Consider the following 22,272-nt stretch of genomic DNA (forward strand, 5'->3'; position numbering starts at 1 on the left):
AAGAAAGAAAGAAAGAAAGAAAGAAAGAAAGAAAGAAAGAAAGAAAGGTAAGAAAGCAGAAAACTACAGATCACTATCTCTTAGGAACTTCCAGGCAAAAAATCCTCAACAAAATATTAGTGAAACAAACTTAACAATGTATAAAAAGAATTAGACAACATGATCAAATGACATTTATTCCAGAATGTCATGCCTAGCATCACATGTCTTTCATGTCTATGAAAGGCTGGTTCAACATTCAAAAATCCATAAATGTAATCCATCACAACAATAGGTTAAAGAAGAAAAAGCATATGATTATATCTACTGATGCAGGAAAAGCACTGGACAAACTCCAACACCCATTCATGATTAAAATTCTCAGTAAATTAGAAATAGAAGGACACTTCCTCAACTTGATAAGAAGCATCTACCAAAAACACACCAAAACTCGAGCTTAATGGTGGAAGATTTTCCCCTTAATGCTTTCCCCTTAAGGCAAGAATATCTGTTGTCACTACTGTTACTCAACACAGTGCTGGAAGTCAGAGCCAGGGCAATAAGGCAAGAAAAAGAAATAAAAGAAATAAAATATCTACATAAAAATTCCCAAGGAATCTATAAAAACACTTGTAGGACCAAAAAGCACATTGAGTTTTGCAAAGTTGTAAGTACAAGGTGAACACACAAAAATCAACTGCGTTTCTACAAACAAGTAATGTACAATTGAGAACCAAACTTTTTTACATGCCACTTACAAAAGCTCCAAAATAACTGAAATATGTAGGTATAAATCTCACAAAGCATGTATAGCATCTGTATACTTGAAATAACAATCAAGATACCTACTGGCCGACAAATAACTTCTGTATTTCAGCTAATTATCTGTTAGCCAGAATATAAATAAGGTTTAACAAACGTTCAATATAACCTACAGTACTATTCAGAGTAATAAACACATTCCTCTACTCAATTGCACCAAGTTGTTTGATTATATCTCCTCAAAGCATATCTTTATATACTGATATTTTAAAGTAACTAATAGATTATTTAAAAGCATAAACAGTTAAAATCCCACTAAAACTGAATGCTGTAATGTATGTAAGACCAGTTAAATAAACTATGTCTCCTTTGGGTGTAGCTGCAACTTTTATAAAATTTTGATTTTTTTTTTTGGTCTCTTTTGTCTTCCACTACTAAAAACTGTATCAAACTGTATTACTAAAAAGCTAACAAGAGTTGAGAGCTGAGTAAATGTGATCTATCTGGATAATGCAGGCCCTAAGTCAAGTCATTCTGAAAAAAAATATTTTGTTCTGCCTGACTGATTTGCCAAATACGGAATTAAAAGTCAGCCACACGAACATAGCTGCCATGGAGCACTTGCAAATTTTCTCCTACTTTGCTCATAGGAAGGACCTTTCTTCCTCACTCAGCTGCTGACTGCTAATATCAGTTGCTATCACCCACAGCTTTCCCGCTGTTTCCCTGGCTGTTATCTGTAGTCTGAAACTACCTTCCAGTTACCCAAAGGAACTTTCCTCATACCCTCAATTCCTGAACCCATTGCTCAAGATTACTTGCCCATTGGCTCAGCAGACTATCCAATCCACCTGCTTGACCTAAATAGGATCATATTAATTCTGATGTGGGATCACATAGCCAAAATGATCATCGAAGAGTTACGTTTTAGCTAAAATAGTTGCCAACGGATAAATATTCACATTAATAAAAATGTTACGGCACAACTCTCATCCATAACCTGTTTCCTTAATGGAACTTGAGGAATTATCTAATGATATATGGCAAAATATGTACCTTTTTTCCTTCAAAGGTTGACTATTTTAAAACCAAACCAAAGCTCACCAAAATTTGAACAGGCTTCATCACTTTTCTAGTAATGATACCAGGGGCTCTTAAACGAAGCGTTTCCAAAATACACCATCTGATCAGTGGGAGTTTCTTCAAGTCATCCTCAGATACTTTTATCTTATCTTTACCTGTAGAGAGAATTTCAAAATTTGTTTAAAAGACTGACCTAAAGAGGCCAGAGAGTGATTTCACGGGAGCTTATTAATACAGGTTAGACGCTGCCTTGGACAACAAGTGTTAGCATTGCTATTACTTTTTGCATACCATGTTTAGTAACACATTGCCTCTTTTTATCATTTTCCTTCTACCAAGAGCCAGTGCAGCCTAAAAAATTAAACCGTTGTCGATTCTTTCAAGGTGATGAACTGGGATCCAACCTTGGGCTTCATCTTCGTATGGCTGTCAAATGATTAAGATGGTACCCGTCGGAAAGGTGTTCCATTTTCACTCCTTTCTTTCTTTCTTGTCTAAATATTCCTTCCACTTAAGGAAACAGAATAGAGGATTGGCTTCAAACGCATAAAGTAGAAGATCGGAGAAGCCACCTGGCTTGCTATTTCTGCCTCTTCCCTGCTGATTCATTTTTGGTTTTGCTTTTGATTTTTCAATCATACATTTCAGAAGGTCCAAAAAGAACATGAGGAAAGGGACAATGAGGAACATGTATTACATCTGGAATGATGAGCTCTCCCTCTAAACATAGGTGCACCAAACATTCCTAATGTAATGTGCATACCTTAGTTTATGTTTAGATTGAAGGCATCTGAAAAAGGATTGGGGTCAATCTTTCCATGACCCAAAATATAGCTGGGCCCTTTCAGTCCACTTAGACATTTTAATTAGTGGTATTTCAAGTAAAATGTTTGCATTCTGAAAATTACTTGAAACAACCCAGCTTTCAATTTGTTTTGACAGTATTGGTTAATAAAAGTAAAAGAACACTGTCAGTTTGATTAAGCCAAGTTGCACATTTGCTTCCCAACTGTAGTGGCAATGCATGGATAAGAGTCTCCAGCTGTGTCTTAGATTCTCGACGAATCTGGTTCTAAAGTAAACCCATTCTGCAGGACAGTTATAGGTGGGTGCTACCTGGGAAATCTGACCTGTCAGTACATCTGTAATTCCTGAGTAGTCAGAAGCAAATCTGAAACCAGGCTTTCTAAGCTATAGTTCTACTAATAGCCATAGGGACATCTATACATTCCATTCAACTCGACAGATTCTTGAGCACCAAGTAAGGGCCAGGAGTTGAGTTAGGCTCTACTAGGGTACAATAATTAAGACATTCTTGTGGGGCACCTGGGTGGCTCAGTCAGTTAAGCGTCTGACTTCGGCTCAGGTCATGATCTCACGGTTCATGAGTTCAAGTCCCTCATATGGCTCTGTACTGACAGCTCAGAGCCTGGAGCCTGGTTCGGATTCTATGTCTCCCTCTCTGCTCTCTCCCCACTCGTACTCTGTCTCTCTCTCAAAGATAAATAAACATTTTAAAAAGTTTTTTTGTTTTTTTAAAAAAGACATTCTTGCAATGCATTTAGTCTACTAGGAGGTAAAAGATAAGCCTATAGTTAACTGGTACACCATGCAAGTAAGGAAACTGTTCTGTGATGTGTAAAATATTCTGGTATTTTATTCTAATATAAAAGCAGGGAGGTTCAGGGGCACCTGGGTGGCTCAGTCAGATGAGCGACCGACTTCAGCTCAGGTCATGATCTCACAGTTCGTGAGTTCGAGCCCTGCGTTGGGCTCTGTGCTGACAGCTCGGAGCTTGAAGCCTGCTTCGGATTCTGTGTCTCCCTCTCTCTCTGCCCCCCCCGCCACTCATGCTCTGTCTCTCTCTGTCTCAGAAATAAATAAACATTTAAAAAAAATCAGGGAGGTGCATGTCTAACTAAAAGAAAAGCAAAATATTTTGAGTACCTTTGTCTACAACTATGATTATAATGAGTTCCTTGCAAAGAGTAGACTTTAGTAAATAACTGCTGAATTAACCAAGGTCCAACTTCAACATGGGGAGATGGATGAATGAACAGTCCAGGCAAAGGAAAGAGGAAAAGCAAAAGGAAGACTGTACAAAGCACGGGTATGTTCGGAAAATGGCAGTGGGTGTAACGGGTCCGGAAGGTGGTATAAATGTGATGGAACAGTGAGAAATCTCCTGAGGCCATTACAGATGATCCATGACACCATTCTAGAAAATGTGAAGACTCGAGAATCTGGGGGCTTCCTCTCTTGGGCCAAGAAAGGATGAACCTTCCAACAATGAAATAGTGATACACAGCACTGTTCTTTACTAAGACCTTCTGCTCATTTGCTCAGACCTAAGTAACCTAATATTTAAAAAGAGACCAGTGACCTTAGGGGCCATTGGTTTAACCTTCACGGACACTGTCTCACAAAACTTTTGCTTTTGCTTTTCCATAGCAGGATGGGAAAATAATAGGTATGCCTTCTGCATCTTCACAACCTAAAGATCACAGTTTTTCCAAATTGTGTTCTCTGAAGCATTTGCAAGATGTCCAAAGTTCAAAGCAGAAAAAGCGTTTTATGGCCAACCAAATTAACAGGAAATGTTAGCATTCTCTTGGTGATTCACTGAACACATTAGCGTATTACAGGTTTGGAGAAATCCCACAGGAGAAACAGCTATTTACGCTAACATTCCCAAACTTTTAAAAACTCCCATTATCTACACCAGCATCATCAATAGCTATTTAACCAGGACACAAAAGATAAGTAGCTATATACTGGCTATGGATACTCTCTGAGATAATCCTTCAACAAACAAACAAACCCTGGTTTTCCTGTCTCAGCATTACCAGCACATATCAAATGTCTCAGCATGCATGTGGCCAAATCTTCTACAAGTAGTTACTGGGAACCAAAGGAATGATTACCATCAGAAAACTATCTCGATATGCCATGGAACAAAAATTTTACTTCTTCTTACTTTCCCTGAACTATCCCTGGACTTTCTAAGCTAATTCAGAAAAAAAGTTAATTTAGAGAATCCACGGTCAGAATCAGAAATTTTTTATTTGAAAAAAAAAAATGGCTGAGATCATTGCCTATGCAAGAGCTATCACTACCAAATCAAGTGAGCAAATATTTATTTGGCATTTAGTGGAGAGCAAAGTGCTAACTAAGCACTGCAGGGGAAACAAGACATTGAAGGTTTAAAGATACTACACTTAAAAAGACAACAAATTCTAAAACTGAAAAAAGGAAGGGTAAGTGCTTTGCCCAGACAGTGTTGAAGTGAGGAATTCTGAGGTTCTAACTGATGAGTTTATAAATGGCACACAAACTTAGCACGGTGTCTAACATGAGGTAAGCGTTCAATATAAGGTGGTATTTATTATTGTTACCATTATTATTAGTGAAAATTTAGTAATAACTCTTTAGAAACCACACCTTCCTGATTGATTTTGCTCCATAGCTAGTAAAGTGATTCTTTTCCCTGAAACCTTAGTTGGGAGATTACAGTTTGAAAGCATACCCAATACTAATTGGACACCAGGTCTGCGGAATTCTTCCAACCATTCACCCAACAGATATTTACTGAGAACCTCTTAGCAGTGTCCAAGTGCTGAGGATGAACATGAACGGAAGAACCTTGGCTCTCAGGGCACATAGTCTGATTGAAAAGGCATAGAACTAAAAGTAATTAACGTGTGGTAGGTGTTACCACATCAAGATGTGCAATGTGCTATCAGGCACAGTGGTGACAGTGACCACACTGGGGTGGGTGGGGAGGGGCAGGTGTGAAGGGGATGTCAGAGAGGCCCCTCACAAGAAGTAAAATCAGAACAAAGGATTAGATACACCAAAGTAAGGGCATGTTCACATAATAGGAATCCAGCTGGCTGGAACAGAGTTCAGTGTAGGAAGTGACAAGATCAGGGGTCCTCATCGCAGTCCCAGACTGCCCACACCAGCTGAAGCCAGAGCTAGTGACAGGTGGCTCCTTTATCCAACCTCTGAATGTGCCCCAGGAGAGTCCAGGTTTCGGTTCTGGGCCTTCCTCCCTTCCCTAACTGGATTCTTTTCCTGTGGTTTTCAAACAAATACTTTTCTATAAAATATCATCAGTGGGCTGGTGAATTTTATCATCTGCCTTTGATCACCTTCCTGAGCTCCATCTTATTTTTATCCAACTGGCTTCTTGATGGCACTGCTTGCACGTCTAAAAGGCATCTTGAGGGGCACCTGGGTGGCTCAGTCAGTGGAGCGTCCAACTCTTGGTTTTGGTCTAGGCCATGATCTCACAGTTTGTGAGTTCAAGCCCTGCATCGGGCTCTGCACCAACAATGTAGAGCCTGCTTGGGATTCTGTCTCCCTCTCTCTCTCTGCCCCTCCCCTGCTCGCTGTCTATCTCCCTCTCTCGAAAATAAATAAGTAAACATTAAAAAAAGAATTAACTGAAAACTTGGTATATGCTAGACCAGTGGTTCTCAAACATTAAGCATGCCTCAGCATCACCTGGGGACTTGTTAGAACACAGATCATAAGGCCATACCCTCCAAGTTTCTGATTCAGTAAGTCTGAAGTAGGGCCCAAGCATCTGCATTTCTGGTAGATTCTCAGGTGCTATTGATGCCTGCTGGCCCAGCAAACATACTCTAAGAACCACTGTGCTGGACTGAAAGAAGTAGAAGAAATTCTTGAATGTTATCAAATAATCTGGGTTTCAAACAGTTTCTATCACCAGTTTTAAAATCATCTCTTTAAGACAATGGAGGGAAACATACTAAGTGGGAAAAAATAAGATTTAAATCAGAAGTTCTGAGCAGATGCACAGCTGACCCTTCAACAATGCAGGGGTTAGGGGTGCTGACTATACCCCCCCACACTCCAGTCAAAAATCCACCTATAACTTTTGACTTGCCAACAATTTAACTACTAATAGCCTAGTATTGACCAGAAGCCTTAATAGTAACATAAACAATTAATAGCACACATTTTATGTTATATATAATATACTGTATTCTTAGAATAAAGTAAACTAGAGAAAAGGGAATGCTAGTAAGAAAAGCATAAGGAAGCAAGAATACATTTACAATATTGTACTATATATATGATACCATAAATTTATATCATCTGTTTATGAAATGAATCATCTGTCAGTATCTATGTCAATATTGTCTCATATACTTATTCAAAAACTTCATGTATAGTTCAGGCCAGTGTTGTTCAAGGGTCAACTGTATCAACACCAAAGTCACTCGTTTTTATTCACATGAAAGTACAAGACAGCAAAGGGGTTTCATTTCTTACTATGAACCCTAAAACGAAATAAGTCCGACTGAAGTTTTGATTGCCCAGGATTTCAGAACTGGCTCAAAATTGTATCATTTTTACAGCTACAAAGGTGCCGTCTTCATCAGAATCAGACTGCCAAAGTGCCTTCTGGATATCATTGACTTAAGCTTACTTGTAGCCATATATTTGGGTCCTACTCTTCTTCTCTCTTATATAAGGCCATAGTCAAGGACATGGGTTGGCAAACTATGGCCAGTAGGCTAAATCCAGCTTACCATCTGTTTTTGCAAATAAAGTTTTATTGGAACACAGCAAAACTCGTTTGTTATTTATTGCCTAGGGATGTTTTCACCTTACAACGGCAGAGTTGAACAGTGGTGACAGAGACCTTCTGTTCCATAAAGCCTAAAACAATTTACTCTATGGTATTATACAGAAAAAGCTTGCTAATTCCTGACTAAGAAGCATCCAGGGAACAAGCTGCTTGTTTGCTCCTCACTGTACCTCCTATTGCTCAGAAGTCTAGATTTTATTCCAGCATTGGAATTTTACAAGTACCATAAATTCTGTGTGACCTTTATTACACAGATCGTTTATATAACCAAGTCAAGTGGACAATGGCTAGCACAGCATCTGAATAATCCTGTAATATGTGTCTATACGCATGGAAAATATAATCTCTTAGGAAAAGAATGGTTTTTGTTTAAAAGATACTGTCGTATAATAGTCTCCAAGTCACATTCATCAACAGAGGGCACATGGACACAATAATGTTAAGGAAACCAATTTTCTGGTACTTCCATATTTATTTTCTTCTAAAATGGGTCTGTCTAAGAAAACACTGTGGCTCAGTTCTCTTTCCCTATCTCCTAACACAATCAACTTTTCCTCACTTTGTAAAAGTTTGCCTCTCGGTCATCTTGATATTCACACTGGTACATTTTCCCTGCAGTATAAAAATCTCTTGAGTGCCAAACAAAAGGGCAAGTACAGAACACGTTGTACCTAAAGAAGGAGCCCTTGAAAGCAAAGTAAAGCAGACACAGAAAAGAAATATTAAAAGCAGACAGGCCTTCTTTCTTTTTTTAAATGTTTATTTATTTTTGAGAGAGAGAGAGAGAGAGAAACAGTGTGAGCAGGGGGAGGGCAGAGAGAGAGGGAGACAGAATCCGAAGCAGACTCCAGGCTCTGAGCTGTCAGCACAGAGCCCGACGTGGGGCTCAAACTCACAGACTGCAAGATCACGACCTGAGCCGAAGTCGGACGCTTAGCCGACTGAGCCACTCAGGCGCCCAAAGACAGGTCTTAGCTCATCCATTTCTCCACTAGCCCTTGCACACAAACCAGATAGCTGTTTCCATGTTTGTCCATGTGTCTATCTTAAAATTAGAATTCAAAAGTGAGGGGAGCATCAGAGCAACACACATATGACACATTTATTTGAATTGAATTGAAAAAAATAGGACAGATCTTTCCCATTAGAAAACAAGCTGGATTGGCTGATGAGTTTGATAATAAGAACTGGCTTTGACAGTTAGGTTATAAGGCAGCCATTTTCCATAACTGAATGAACTAAATCTACAACTTTTGATATTTAAATATTTTCAACAGACTAAAATCATGCAGGCAATATACCAGGAGTGGTGTCCTTTGAAATGACTGAAGTGCAGGATAATAAATTTTACACATCAAATTAAAAATGAGGGGATCCAAAATTCTTTTAAAGTGTATTTGAGGAAAGAAAGGAAGGAAGATGGGAAGGAAGGGCGGAAGGGAGGGAGGAAGAAGGGTGGGAGGAGGAAAAAAGAAGAGAAGAAAGAAAACGAAGAAAGGAGGAAAGAAAACTAAATCGCTGACGAATGGCATGCATTAAAAGATGAAGCTCTGTGGGACAAAGCCTGAATGTCCTTGGTCAAACAAAGGGAGAGTCTGTGGCTCTGCTCAGGAAGAAGGGACTGGAATTGCTGGAGTCTTCAAGGTAAGTAAGACAAGGCTGGAGATCTGAGAGAACAGAAGGGACCCAGCTACCTGGCAGGTGACTGATTACCCGATAGGAAGCCCAGGAAAATTCTTCAGGGTAATGGCAGATAAGACTTGTAAGAACAGAAGAATATTCAACTTTATGTCAAGTATTCAATTTTAAGTTGTTTCTGGCTGCAACATCATTTTCTCTTTCCTTGTTCCGTATTTTTAATGTTTTGCAAAGTTTGCTAAGAAATAACCTTAAGTGTACACTCAGGGAAATAAAGATCTGGGCGATGTCCAGTGAGGCAATGCAATACCAAAAAGAGGCAAAACATGCAGAAGGGAAGACAGAATGTAAATGGAGAAATCAGCAAATGCAAGAACCATGAGTCAAGAGAAAACTACAAGATATACAAGCTTCCACCTCTGCCATCTCCCTCATTCCTCCCTCCAAGGATTCCTAGAACACCGGGATGGGGTTCCAACCAATTTCACTTTTATCTTGAAAACCAAGATGGCCCCTGGCAAATGGATGTTACAAATAAATTCGCAGTGACCTACAACTCAGATTTTAAATCTTCTTTTAAAAAAAAAAATGTTTTCTCTTTAAAAATCTATTTAGAGAATCTACATTGGACAAACAATCCCTCTTTTTCTTTTTTTCTTTTTGTATTTTACATTACTGCAGCTACAGGATACAGAAAAATATTTTTTCTACTTAATTGAGGATAGATGACTACCAAGGACGAGGGTTTGTATTTAAAATCAGATTTGCATGACTCCAAAGTGACCCACCTATAATAAGACAGGCATAATTCTGGCCTAAAATGTTTGGATTCAAGGAATAGTGAAGTTTTCTGAGCTCCTTTAAAATAAAAATAATAAGGGGAGCCTGGGTGGCTCAGTTGGGTAAGTGTCTGACTCATGATTTCAGCTAAGGTCACGATCTCACAGTTCGTGAGTTCGAGCCCCACGCTGAGCTCTGTGCTAACAGTGGGGAGACCATGCTTGGGATTCTCTCTCCCTCGCTCTCTGCCCCTCCCCCACTCATGCGTGTGTGCCTATGCGCACATTCTCTCTCTCAAATAAACTTAAAAAAATTTTTTTTAATCAAATAAAACAATGCATAAATAAAAAACCTTTAAATTAAGTAACCTTATTAAACTAAGTGAACTGTAAACCGCAAAATTAGGGTGCCTGGGTGGCTCGGTCAGTTGAACATTCCTACTCCTGATCTCAGCTCAGGTCATGATCTCATGGTTTGTGGGATCTAGCCCTGCCTTGGGCTCCATGTTGACCGCAAAGAGCTTGCTTGGGATTCTCTCTCTCCCTCTCTCTCTGCCCCTACCCCCGCTCATGCTCTGTCTTTCGGTCTCAAAAATAAGTAAATATTAAAAAAAAAAATTTTAAACATTAAAAAAGATAAAGCATACAGATGTTTTGTATTATATCACACAGAAACAAAAGTTTGTTTTGAGTTCAAAATACTTAAAATCTAATGTGATATATAAGCTGTTGAAAGAACTTTCGAGGCCCAAGATGGAGCCACTTCTGCTCAGCGGGCTACATCAGTGACTTAGATAACTTTCACATTCCTGTAAATGCTCCACTTGATCAGAAAAACAGTATACCGTCTGCCAATCCCCAAATGCCAAGCCAGGTCTGAACTCTGTACTTATTATTTCCTTGTTTCTTTTCACCCTAGAGAAGGATGACTGTGTGGCCCTAACCAATATTTTCTATTTGTCTCTTCCTTGTTCTTTATTCTTTATCCTATAAAACCTTCCTGCCTTCCAGCCCATTTTGCAGTTCTCCAAAAGGAGACTGTCCATTTCATGAGGTGTTAAATAAGGTTTGTTTTTATGACTGATATTGTCTTCTCTAATAACCTTTTAAACAAAAATGTATGAGAAATGTAGAGTACTCTCGGAAAATAGATATTTTGATTAGATATCTTTAGTTTCTCAAATCCCAGTGTGATGCTGGACAAACAAGGCAGTATTCTGGAACTAGACAAAGGAAAAGAAAAGGAAATATGCTAAGTTTTCAAACAACATCTTTAGGTTAAAGACTTTTCTTATTATAACTCTCAGAAATGGCTCTGTACCCATACTCTGCATATTTCAATGCACATCTGTGGTTTGTTCTTCCAGCATTTTGACTCTAAAAATAGAAGACTCCACTGGAAGAATGCCAAGGTAATTATCAAAAGAGCTAGAGCCTAATGGGGACTGGGACCAGTACAGAAGACAACCAGGGAAGTTATGGGCGATTTGGGGTAAAATTCAGAAACCATCTGTTTAAGTTCTTGGCATACATGCAATAAAGGTCAAACCACATCTTAGGCCATTTGAAACCAAATAACAGAAAGGATGATTTTGCATTCAGAAACGGGAAACCACTTCTAAAATATATATGGTTTGGGGATTCCATAGGCACAATGGCAAGCATGTTATTGCACAGTGAATCATATCTGTTTAAGATTAAACATAGATTAGAATTCCATTACTTTAGCCATTAATTCACTCAAGATAAATTTGCTTCATATTTGTTCTACGCCAGGCCAAGCCTAGAGGCTGTTAAAGAGATAGGAAGAGAATAATACTAATTACTGATCGTCTAATGTCACAAATACTTTGGACCACTTCATTTATCCCTCATAACTACCTGCCAGCTATCAAGCCTCAGAGATAATGTGTCCCCGGAGACAACCTTGGACGTGTCAGAGCTGTCTTCAAACCGATACCCACCCAGAAAGCCCTTGCCCTGGCTTACCTTGACCCACCGCTTCCCCTAGAGGAGAAAGAGAAGGAAGGAATGAGAAAGACACAGTCACTAGTCTCCCTAAAGGATTTTGGACACAAGGACGCAAAGTAATATCTGTATATAAATGACTATGATATTAGCTTCCCAAGAGAGGACTTAGGTGGCAAGGGTGTTCGTCCCCTCTTTCCTGTGGCTGGAGTTTCAGCTAAGCCTGGAGGGATGAGTCGGACTCACCCAGGCAGAAAGAAAAGCAACTTAAATTCCAAAATTAATCATAAAACCATGATTTCTTGGGCTTATAAAAAGGAACATGACTCAAATAGAATCACGAAAGTAAGTTGTTCTTTGAGATGTGGCTCCTCTGTTCCTTAATATTTCAAGCCCCTTCTCCTTACTTAGACACACACGCAAGCACCCACGCACGTGCGCACGTGCACACACACCCCCCCAAACAGTAAGTAAATAAGTACAGAAAATATAAACACCCTGCTTCTATAGCTCGGGAATAATATTACGTAAAGATTTAACTAACAACTTGGAGGAAATAATCCAGAAAAGGAGGGGAAGAGTAGGCATGTGCTAAGTCCTTCAGACCTTCTGAGCCATAATTCTGAGGAGTCTGATTCAGACAGTGGGACTGCAAAACGGGGTTGAAGACTGAGGGGGTTCCATGCTTCTCCACAATGAAAAGCAGGTGCATCTACTGCCCAGGGACATATGGAAAGATGACGAAGAGCAAACATAAACTTCCACAGCAATTTAAAGAGTGCATCGCTACTCATCCCACCACTTCTTTCCATACTTTTGAAAGCATGGATTCTTAGTTCTGTTTGCTTTTCTACGCTGGGAGATCCTTTACAAATGTTGTCTTTTCATATTCATAGAGCAGCTTGTTTAAAATATTTGGAGCTAAGGTGTGTGCAAAAGGTCACAGTACACATGAAGGAGGGTGGGGCTGGGATAAAAATACATGAGGTCTAGGCTGCAAAATAAAGAAACTGATCTCATAACCTTGAGCAATGATTCCCACCAAAATTTGATCAAGAAATTTGCTTCCCAAACTTCATCATAATTTGCTTAAAAACAAAAAATTAAGTAATAAAAGCTAGCGTTTACTTTAGACTTATTTAGGGAAATTATACAACAGCTTTGAAAAAAATACAGCATTTCTAAAACTTCTACTCAAAAATAATAAAGCAATGACATCAATTACTGATAAAAAAAATAAGGGTAGGAAATAAGTTTTCTCAACCAGGGACTTCTAGATAAGCTCCTGAAAAAAAAAAATCAGTTTTTAGAGAACAGAGACAAAGCTAAAGAGAACTAATCAATAATTTACAATATTCCAAAGTGGAGAAAAACTATCTTACATCCATGCCTTCACTTCAGGAATTTTAAAAACGTCAATAGGATAAAGTGTTCAAAAACTCAATTTTTAAAAATTATACCTCTAATTTATTCCAGAAATATTTTCTAATATTTACAAAATTGCTGTTTTCTCCCCAAGAGAAACTTATATTCACTGGGGAAAGTTTGTACATCTCAAATAGAGAGAGTAAGAGTGGATAGAATGTCCTGAAATAGTTACTATTATTCATAACAGGTTTTATATGTCAGATGACCGTATAACAATTATCAGTGGTAAGAATGTGCTAGTACAGATTTCTGGAAATTTTTAGTGAGATGAAGATTTCTTTGTTGGCCTGTCTCCCAATGGGGAAAGCAATCCCTTTCTACACTTATCCTTTTAAACTTAAAAGGAAGTATGTGAAACTGAGCTTTCATTATTGGAAGGGAAAATTAATTTTCAGCTTTGGATAAAGATTCCAATGACTTTTCCCTTCTCCAAATATGTACCTTCCTCTATTCCTGAGGACTGAGAGACAGTGAGAGAGAGAAAGGCCTAGAACAGGAGTAGACCAGAACTGAGAAACAAAGAGTATCAAGGACAGAAAGAAGAAATGAAAGAATTAATGAGTAAAGAAGCTTGCAGAGTAAAGTTGTTTAAGCAAGCTGCAAATTATGAGGTACTTCATTATTCTGCACAGTAAGACCCAGCTTTTCCTGAATGTGGTGGATTAGGTTTGGGGCTGGACCTTCTCAGGTAGTATGAGCCACAAGACTGGGCGCCACTGGTATCAGTGGGCACAGAGCACACCACAGCCAAATGTCTTTATACAGGAAAAAAATCAAGTCTAAATGAATTTCTAGAGCAGATGTGAAAGGAATAAAGGAGATTCAAAAGAGTATGTTGAGAAAGGGAAAGGCTGTTTTACTTTTCAGAAGGGAGAGGGTGATGGAGAGAGGTCACTAGGCAGGGGGACCTGGGGGATAAATCAGGGGTTCCCCTGTGTCAGAGAGCTGAGCTGTTTAAGAATCCATCTCACCATGGATGACAGTCTTCTGGTCTCTAGTCCTTCCCCCTCCCCTTTTCCTTTCCTATCTTCTTGTCTCTTTCTCCTCCCTCTTGGAGAAGGATCAGATCCTTATCCATGTAGTAGGGGGTGACTCTGGATTTATGGCATCTGAAGATATAGAATGGGAGCTTATTGGGCACCTAAAATAATTAGGAAGTAAATATGATTTTCCACACACACACACACACACACACACACACACACACGCACGCACATGAAGCAAAAAGATCAGAAAAAGATAATGAGTTAATTAAAGAAAGAGTAGAAGAGATCCCTGGAACTGAGTTATATCCTGTTGCCTCATTCAGGTATCTCACAGAAGCCCCTGGAATATGAGGAACAGGCTGAGATAAGGAGGTCCACTCAGGGAAGCTCCTGAGGTGAGAAAATATATGCAAAAGATATCTGGACCCTTTTTGAAAATACAAAGCTTGTATTTCAAACCTAACAAGCAACTATAACATATCAAGCAAACTATAAGCTTATTGTGTTGAAATCCTTCAAAAACATGATTTAAAAAGTAGGTATTCTGTGTTCTCTCTCCAATATTTCTTTAATAAAGAAAAAAAGATATAGTCTTTGGGTCTTTTTTCCTTACAAAATATTAACTTCATGACTGTCCATGTACATTACACATGTGCCTTATTATACATGTTCTGTGAGACAAAACTTTGTGAGAAAAGACTGTAAATTGGCAGAAAATTCAAGAGTGAGGTGATGGTAGATGAAAGACTATGAAGTACATAGTAGCCTACAAAGTTAAGGGCTTTTAGTTCACTGCTGTTTTCTATAAATTCTTTATAGGTATAGTGTCTCCAAGGACTGCGGGTTTCTAGAATATTAATTCATTGCAAACGTTGATGGTTTAAAAACTTTTGCTTCAAGAATGTGAAAGAGAATTTTTAAAATGATCCTTTTCCTATATTTTTTTTAGTCTTGAAAGAAAAGGCTGTGAATTTGCTTTTTTGTAGGCAAAAGGTAAACAAATAAGGGTTATGCCAATCAATTGTAGCCCAACTGTGTCCTCTTTTGTTATGGCGGCTTTATAAATAAGTTTTAAAATGAGGTAGGACAAAACTGGCCTTACTAATTTATATTTCCAGTATTTGTTATTTTTATTTACACTTGTTCTTCAAAACATATTTAGGTCATTTAGTTACCCCGCTCCAAATCCATTGGAATTCTCATTAAAATTGATTAAATATATATTAACTTGAAAAGGGTTGGCATTTTCATGATATTAAACCCTTCTGTCCAGGAACATGTGTGCTTTTTTTTCTTTATTTAGGTTGTTTTGTTTAAAGTATATTTTTATAAAATGTTATTAATTCCTCTATATAGGTCATGTCCTAACCCAATTTCTTTATGCAAGACAAATGCCAGTTAAATGAACAGGAAGGACAGATATAAAATGAATAGGAAGGCTTAAAAAAAAAGGAGTTTAAGGCACTGGCAATGAATACAGATGAGAAAAGTGGATACAGATGGGAAAGCAAAGATGAAGCTGAGAGATTGTCCACAGATTCTGTGAATATGGGCACTAGGGGCTTCAGGGGTTGTCGCTGGAGGCTGGCAAACCATGGCTTCACGCACCCCTTCTAGCCACCAGCTTTTTCCAAACCCCTCAGTCATTTCAGACCTTCCACGTCTGGTTCTTGTGACTTTTCTAGCGGTAGACATGACTTTTTGGCATCTGAAGGATCTAGGATACAATCTTATTATCAAAGAGGCACGTTCCTATCATTGGGAAAGTCGGTCTCATGCGCCCAGTCCTTGGACTCCAACTCAGCTGTATAAGAATGGGCCTTGGACTTGGATTACACCTTACCAAGAATAAAGAGCCCATACAGCCTGTGCTGATCTTATCAACTCGGGTGGGAGTATCCTTCCTTGCGGCAGGCACAGTGAAATTTCCTTTGTCTCTGCTTAAAGCATGTGCACCATCTGACATCTGGCCGCCCCCACTGTTTTATCTGTCTTCCAAGGGGAGAGGGCCCCGGTTCCTTCCACTGAGGCACAAGAGGGGTAAGCTAGGGAGAGACCCACTGCTCGGTCTCTTCTGTATGTAAGTGGAGTGTGTTCCATCCAGTGCTTTACTGCTTTGTGTTTTTCCTAAAGATTCTGATACCAAGCTGCAGAAGCATTTAGAGTCCTCCTCTGGGATCAATGACCGGTGCACGGTATTCTGCTTGACATCTATTGAAATATTATAAGCAATAATCTTTTGGAAGTAGCCTCTGCTCAGTGGCTTCAGTTCGACATTCATAACCATAGACTGGGTATGTTAAAAAGAGGCAGTGATGACAATGGATTGAGAAAGATACCAACGAATGAATGCAATGTTGCTTAGAACAGGTTATTATTAGCGAATGTAAGATCAGGAGTTGATAACTAAGGGACTGATGCTCCCCACCCTTTCTTCCATTACATGCACATATAAAAATATCCCAAATCCCATTCTATCATTTTGAGAAAAGCTTAAGGTCACTATACCAAGTCAACTACATAAGATTCTCCTCTGAAAAAAACCAGTATTTTGTGTTATTTTCAGAAATATTTCTTTCATATATTGCAAAGAAGTTATCAGTTTCCCTACTTACTGGAATATAAAATGAAGCCTGCTTTATAATTACAGTATCTTTTTCAAGGAATAAAGGACATAGTCCAATGGATAATAAATAAAAGAGAGAGAGATTAAGTACACAAGACAACAGTAGGTAGATTATAAAATGTTAAATATATTTTGACCTAGAAATGCCCTTTATTTAAAAACTCTACATAATGACTATGAATTTTTAGATGGTGTTCTCTGGAGAGATGTCAACCCAATCTTAAGGCCTTTACCTCAGTGTTTGCTAAAGGGAAAGGAAGATCATCCAAATGCCTGAATAATTCTCTAATGGAACACATGGAAAAAAGAACTTTGTCAGAATGAAAAATGTAGAGGATAAGTAAAGCGGATGAACAGTGCCCACCAAGTGAGACATGAAACACTTAATAAAATGAGAAGCGCCTGAGTGGGACCTATCTCCAAGCTTGTAAATTTGAACAGGATATCAAATGATCTATAGCTATCTCTTTCAGCCTGTTGAAGCTAGGCAATAAAATAGAGAGTGATTTCACACAAAATCTCCTGATTTAGAGCACCAGAAGATATGCAATCAGGTATTAGAGGCAGAAAATGTAGGAGGAAATGTATCCACCCGGGAAATCTATCATGGGCCAAAAATCTTATGTTCAAGTTTCACCCTGTTCTTTACAGCTAAGTTAGTGGATTGGGAAGTAACAAGTTTTGAGTTCTAAAGTGACACCGTCTTGGTCTTTAAGGTCAAGGGAAAAAGAGGATAACAAAATTATATATTCAGAGTGGACTAGAACAGTTCTAGATGGAATATCCTGCATTAATAAACACTTTCTTAGGTAATCTATGTATGTTCTTCAAGGTTGCTGAATGACAAGTAGTTTGTGAGAAATTCCAGCATAACTGAATGTTTGCTGGGTCCATTCCAGTATTTATTTATTTAATTTTTTTAAAGAACTTTTAGAGAGAGAATGTGATCAGGGGAAAGGGGCAGAGAGAGAGAGAGAGAGAGAGAGAGAGAGAGAGAGAGAGAATCTTAAGCAGGCTCCACACTCAGCACAGAGCTCAATGTGGGGCTCAATCCCTCCACCCTGGGATCATGACCTGAGCCAACCCAAAATCAAGACATATGCCCCACTGTTTTTTAAAATTTATTTTTATTTTTGAGAGGGGCAGACGGAGAGAGAGAGAGAGAGAGAGAGAGAGAGAGAGAATCTTAAGCAGGCTTCATACTGAGCACGGAGCCTGCCATTCTAGTATTTAAAAAGTTGGACTAGCAAAGGAAAACAAGGCTATGCAAGAAATTTTCTGTATGATAAGTTACAGCCTCCAAAACCTCTATATTAAGTACATATTCTCAAGCAACCAGTGGAAATGGAGAAAAAAATTTTTTTAATTAAATAACTTACCTCTGCTCATGACTCCATTGAAGTGACCTTGGTTCTGCTACTTGACCTTTTTTTCTCAATATTTTGGGCAACAAAGGGCCAAGAATCTATCACAGACACAACTTTGGCTATCAGCCATTGAGCCCTGGCAGGTTGCAGAAGGGTAATGAGAGTGAGCTTCTTCAGTTAGCTGGAGGGACCTGGGTCTTTAACATGTCATGATGGAGTCCTCCAAGAATGTTGTTATTGGTTGGCAAGATGGTATGGAGACATACTCAAGTGGAGGGAAATTGTACACATATTATAATATAGCTAAGAAGTGTACAGATGGGGTTTCAAGAATAAATAAAAATGTTTAAATGCAATGAAGTAAAACCAACGAACTATTTGTAATAATACAAACAATATGGATTTTGCCTAGAACATCACCACAGGTTCTGAACTTCATTTATCACACTGCTAATTTTTATACTTGTTTATAATTAGGGGCAGAGACAGAACCTTTTCTGACCAATGTATGGTGAGTGTAGCCACATGAGTCAACGTCACCATGTAATATAGCATCTGGCCACTTGGACAATGTCAGTGACCATGCATCCCCAGTCAGGATTGCTGCTAAATCAGAACACAAAGGAATAAAAAAACATTATTGGTTGTTTCTGAGTAAATTTTCTCTTATATCCAAAGTCACACAACTAGTGAGCGACCAGATTGAAACTTGTAAGTCAAGTTCGTGACTCTAATCCCATGAAAATCTGGTAATGTATCTTTCACAATACACAAACAATAACTTCATGTAAGACAGGGATCATTTCTATGTAGGTGCATTTCTATTACTAATCTGGTTCCTTGTATATTAACATAAAAATTTTATTGGGGCGCCTGGGTGGCTCTGTCAGTTGAGCGTCTGACTTTGGCTCAGGTCATGATCTCACAGCTTGTGGGTTCGAGCCCCACGTCAGGCTCTGTGCTGACAGCTCAGAGCCTGGAGCCTGCTTCAGATTCTGTGTTTCTCTCTCTCTCTCTGTCCCTCACCCACTGGCACTCACTCTCCCTCTCTCTCTCTCTCTCTCTCAAAAATAAATAAACTTTAAAAAAAAAATTTTTAAAAAAAAAAAAAAATTTCAAAAAAAAAAAAAAAAAGTGTTAATGCTTCCTTACATTAAAAAGAATAGGTAGATGGGGTGCTTGGGTGGATCAGTCGGTTAAGCAACCGACTTGGCTCAGGTCATGATCTCACAGTTCATGGGTTTGAGCCCTGCATTGGGGTCTGTGCTGACAGCTTAGAGCCTGGAGCCTGCTTCAGATTCTGTGTCTCCCTCTTTCCCTGCCCCTCCTCCACTTGTGCTCTCTCTCTCAAAAATGAATAAAAGTTCTAAAAAAATTAAAAAAAAAAAAAAAGAAGGGTAGAAAGGGCCAATATAACCAGCTAAAGATTTCAACTGCATTTTTATGGGTTTTGTTTTTAAGATAGAATGACCCTCTCCTGGTGGGCAGACCCTCACCGTGGGAGTCCAAAATTGGAAAAGAAAATTGCTTTTTAATAGCCTAAACAGGTCCCAAATGTGAGTGCCTGAACTTGCTTTTGGTCAGTTGCTCATAAATGTATTTATGCTGTGTTGGTGAATCGTCTGTGATCCTATAGTCCTTTAGTAGTTATCTAGAGAATACAAAGCACAATGAAGCTAAAAATGCAAGAAGCACCTAAACAAACCTGTAGTCCTACATTTTAATTAAAATAAAAAAGAAAAGTAAACCAAAATGGTGGGTTAATGGAATGACATTATACAAATTAAAGTGTAAATACTTTAATACTCAAATATGACATAATATGTAGTTTAATGTTAAAGTAAAAATATGAATAGCTTTATTTTCTTCTTAGAACAGTTCTATCGGTACAAAGAGCAATGTTCATTATATTGAGAATAGATAAAACCCTTTAGGAAGAGGAAGAGATTCAGAAAAAAACAAAGACAAAAGCTCCTCTTTCTTTATCAAAACACACAAAGTTTGGTTGAGCTACAAGTGTGTGAATTTTTAGATACACAGGATAAAGAAGATTAGGGGTGCCTGGGTGGCTCAGTCAGTTAAGTGTCTGACTCTTCATCTCGGCCCATGTCATGATCTCACGGTTCATGAGTTTGAGCCCCGCATCAGGATCTGTACTGATGTACTGAGAGTGTGGCGCCTGCTTGGGATTCTCTCCCCCTTCTCTCTCTGCCCTTACCCTGCCCACTCTCTTTCTCCCTCTCTCTCTTGAAATAAGCTAAAAAAAAACTTTTATTAAAAAAAAATAAATGAGCATTTGACTTTGGGCAGCACAAAGGTGTGTCAGTCAATTATTGCGCTGTTTTTGAAAATTCATAGTTTATACAAGTACAAAGCGACATGAGAAAGGTGAGAAGATTTTTTTTTTTTAACATTTATTTATTTTTGGGACAGAGAGAGACAGAGCATGAATGGGGGAGGGGCAGAGAGAGAGGGAGACACAGAATCGGAAACAGGCTCCAGGCTCTGAGCCATCAGCCCAGAGCCTGACGCGGGGCTCGAACTCACGGACCGCGAGATCGTGACCTGGCTGAAGTCGGACGCTTAACCGACTGCGCCACCCAGGCGCCCCATAGAAAGGTGAGAAGATTTAACTGTTCTTTGTCTGCTTTCATGGACTTTGTTAGCAAGGGGTCACCTCACCTGGGAATAGTCAAGGGATGCTATGTGTGTATGTACACAAATATTTAGATATAAAGGTACATATTATATTTATGAAATGTGTTTGCATTTATAAAAATATATTTATATGGTAATATAATAAATATGCTTATTTTCTATACTCACATATATATATATAAAGATACATATTCCATTACTTACATACACATATCGATATGTGTTAGTTTTGACTGTGCAATATCTGCACCCCATGTTTCAGCAGAAGCTTGCCTACCATCACAGAGCTGAAAAATGCCAGATTCTTGCTCCCCTTGCCTCCCTGGAAGCTAGGATGTGAAAATAAGACTTTGCCAATCAGATCTACCAACGCAGACTTTGCATTAGGAGTTAGTGATATAAAAAAGTGGACACTGAGGGGCACCTGGGTGGCTTAGCTGGTTAAGCATCTGACTTGAGCTCAGGTCATGATCTCACGGTTTGTGAGTTCGAGCCCCACATTGGGCCTGCTGCTGTCAGCACAGAGCCCGCTTCAGATCTTCTGTTCCCCTCCTCCCTCTGCCCGTCCCCTGCTCTTATTCTCTCTCCCTCTTTCTCTCTCTCTGTCACAAAAAAACAATAAAAAACATTAAAGAAACTTTTTAAATAAAAAAAAAAAAGCAATTGGAATTGGGTCTGTTAGTCATTATTGTTACTATTGTTTCTACCCTCTAGGATAATATTAGATAGAAATGTCTTCATGATATATTTCTGCTGCATTCAGTCCCTTTAAAGGGATGGCCAACTGATACAAAATAATTCAATTATTGCTGTAAACATTCAAGAAAACTATGGCATTTTAAAAGGAAATGCTAATACTTAAATGTAGAAAAACTCAGAGTCATAACAGTCACTAATATCATGATGTGACAAGATTGTAAAATTTTATACAACTGATACAGGTTATATCAGTTTTGGTCATGGCTAAGATTCATAAAACGACTATAGTTTGACAAATATTGTGCTGTCTGCTTTATATTTGCCATATTCTCCTAACAACTCCATTAGGTGGGCACTCTTATTTTGCCATTTGTCTAAAGAAGAAACAGGCTTAAAGAATTTGGTAACGTGGGGCGCCTGGGTGGCTCAGTCGGTTGAGCATCCGACTTTGGCTCAGGTCATGATCTCACAGTTCGACAGTTCAAGCCCCACATCGTGCTCTGTGCTGACAGCTCAGAGCCTGGAGCCTGCTTCAGATTCTGTGTCTCCCTGTCTCTCTGCCCCTCCCCTGCTTTCTCTCTCTCTCTCTCTCTCTCTCTCAAAAGTAAATAGACATTAAAAAAGAAGAGGAAGAAGAAGAAGAAGAAGAAGAAGAAGAAGAAGAAGAAGAAGAAGA

General features: G+C 38.8%; 1 protein-coding gene across 2 annotated transcripts in view; it reads right to left on the reverse strand.

Annotated features, from left to right (window-relative positions):
* Positions 1–22,272, reverse strand: part of CYP39A1 (cytochrome P450 family 39 subfamily A member 1) — a 94,255-nt gene that overhangs the window by 32,136 nt on the left and 39,847 nt on the right. For both annotated transcript variants that reach the window (XM_040473687.1, XM_040473686.1), the window contains exon 8: positions 1,846–1,979. In XM_040473687.1, coding sequence (XP_040329621.1) covers positions 1,846–1,979 — 134 coding nt within the window. The remainder of the gene's footprint in view (positions 1–1,845; positions 1,980–22,272) is intronic.

This window comes from Herpailurus yagouaroundi, unplaced genomic scaffold (genome assembly GCF_014898765.1).
Source record: "Herpailurus yagouaroundi ecotype Mexico unplaced genomic scaffold, PumYag 139, whole genome shotgun sequence".
NCBI lineage: Eukaryota > Metazoa > Chordata > Mammalia > Carnivora > Felidae > Herpailurus > Herpailurus yagouaroundi.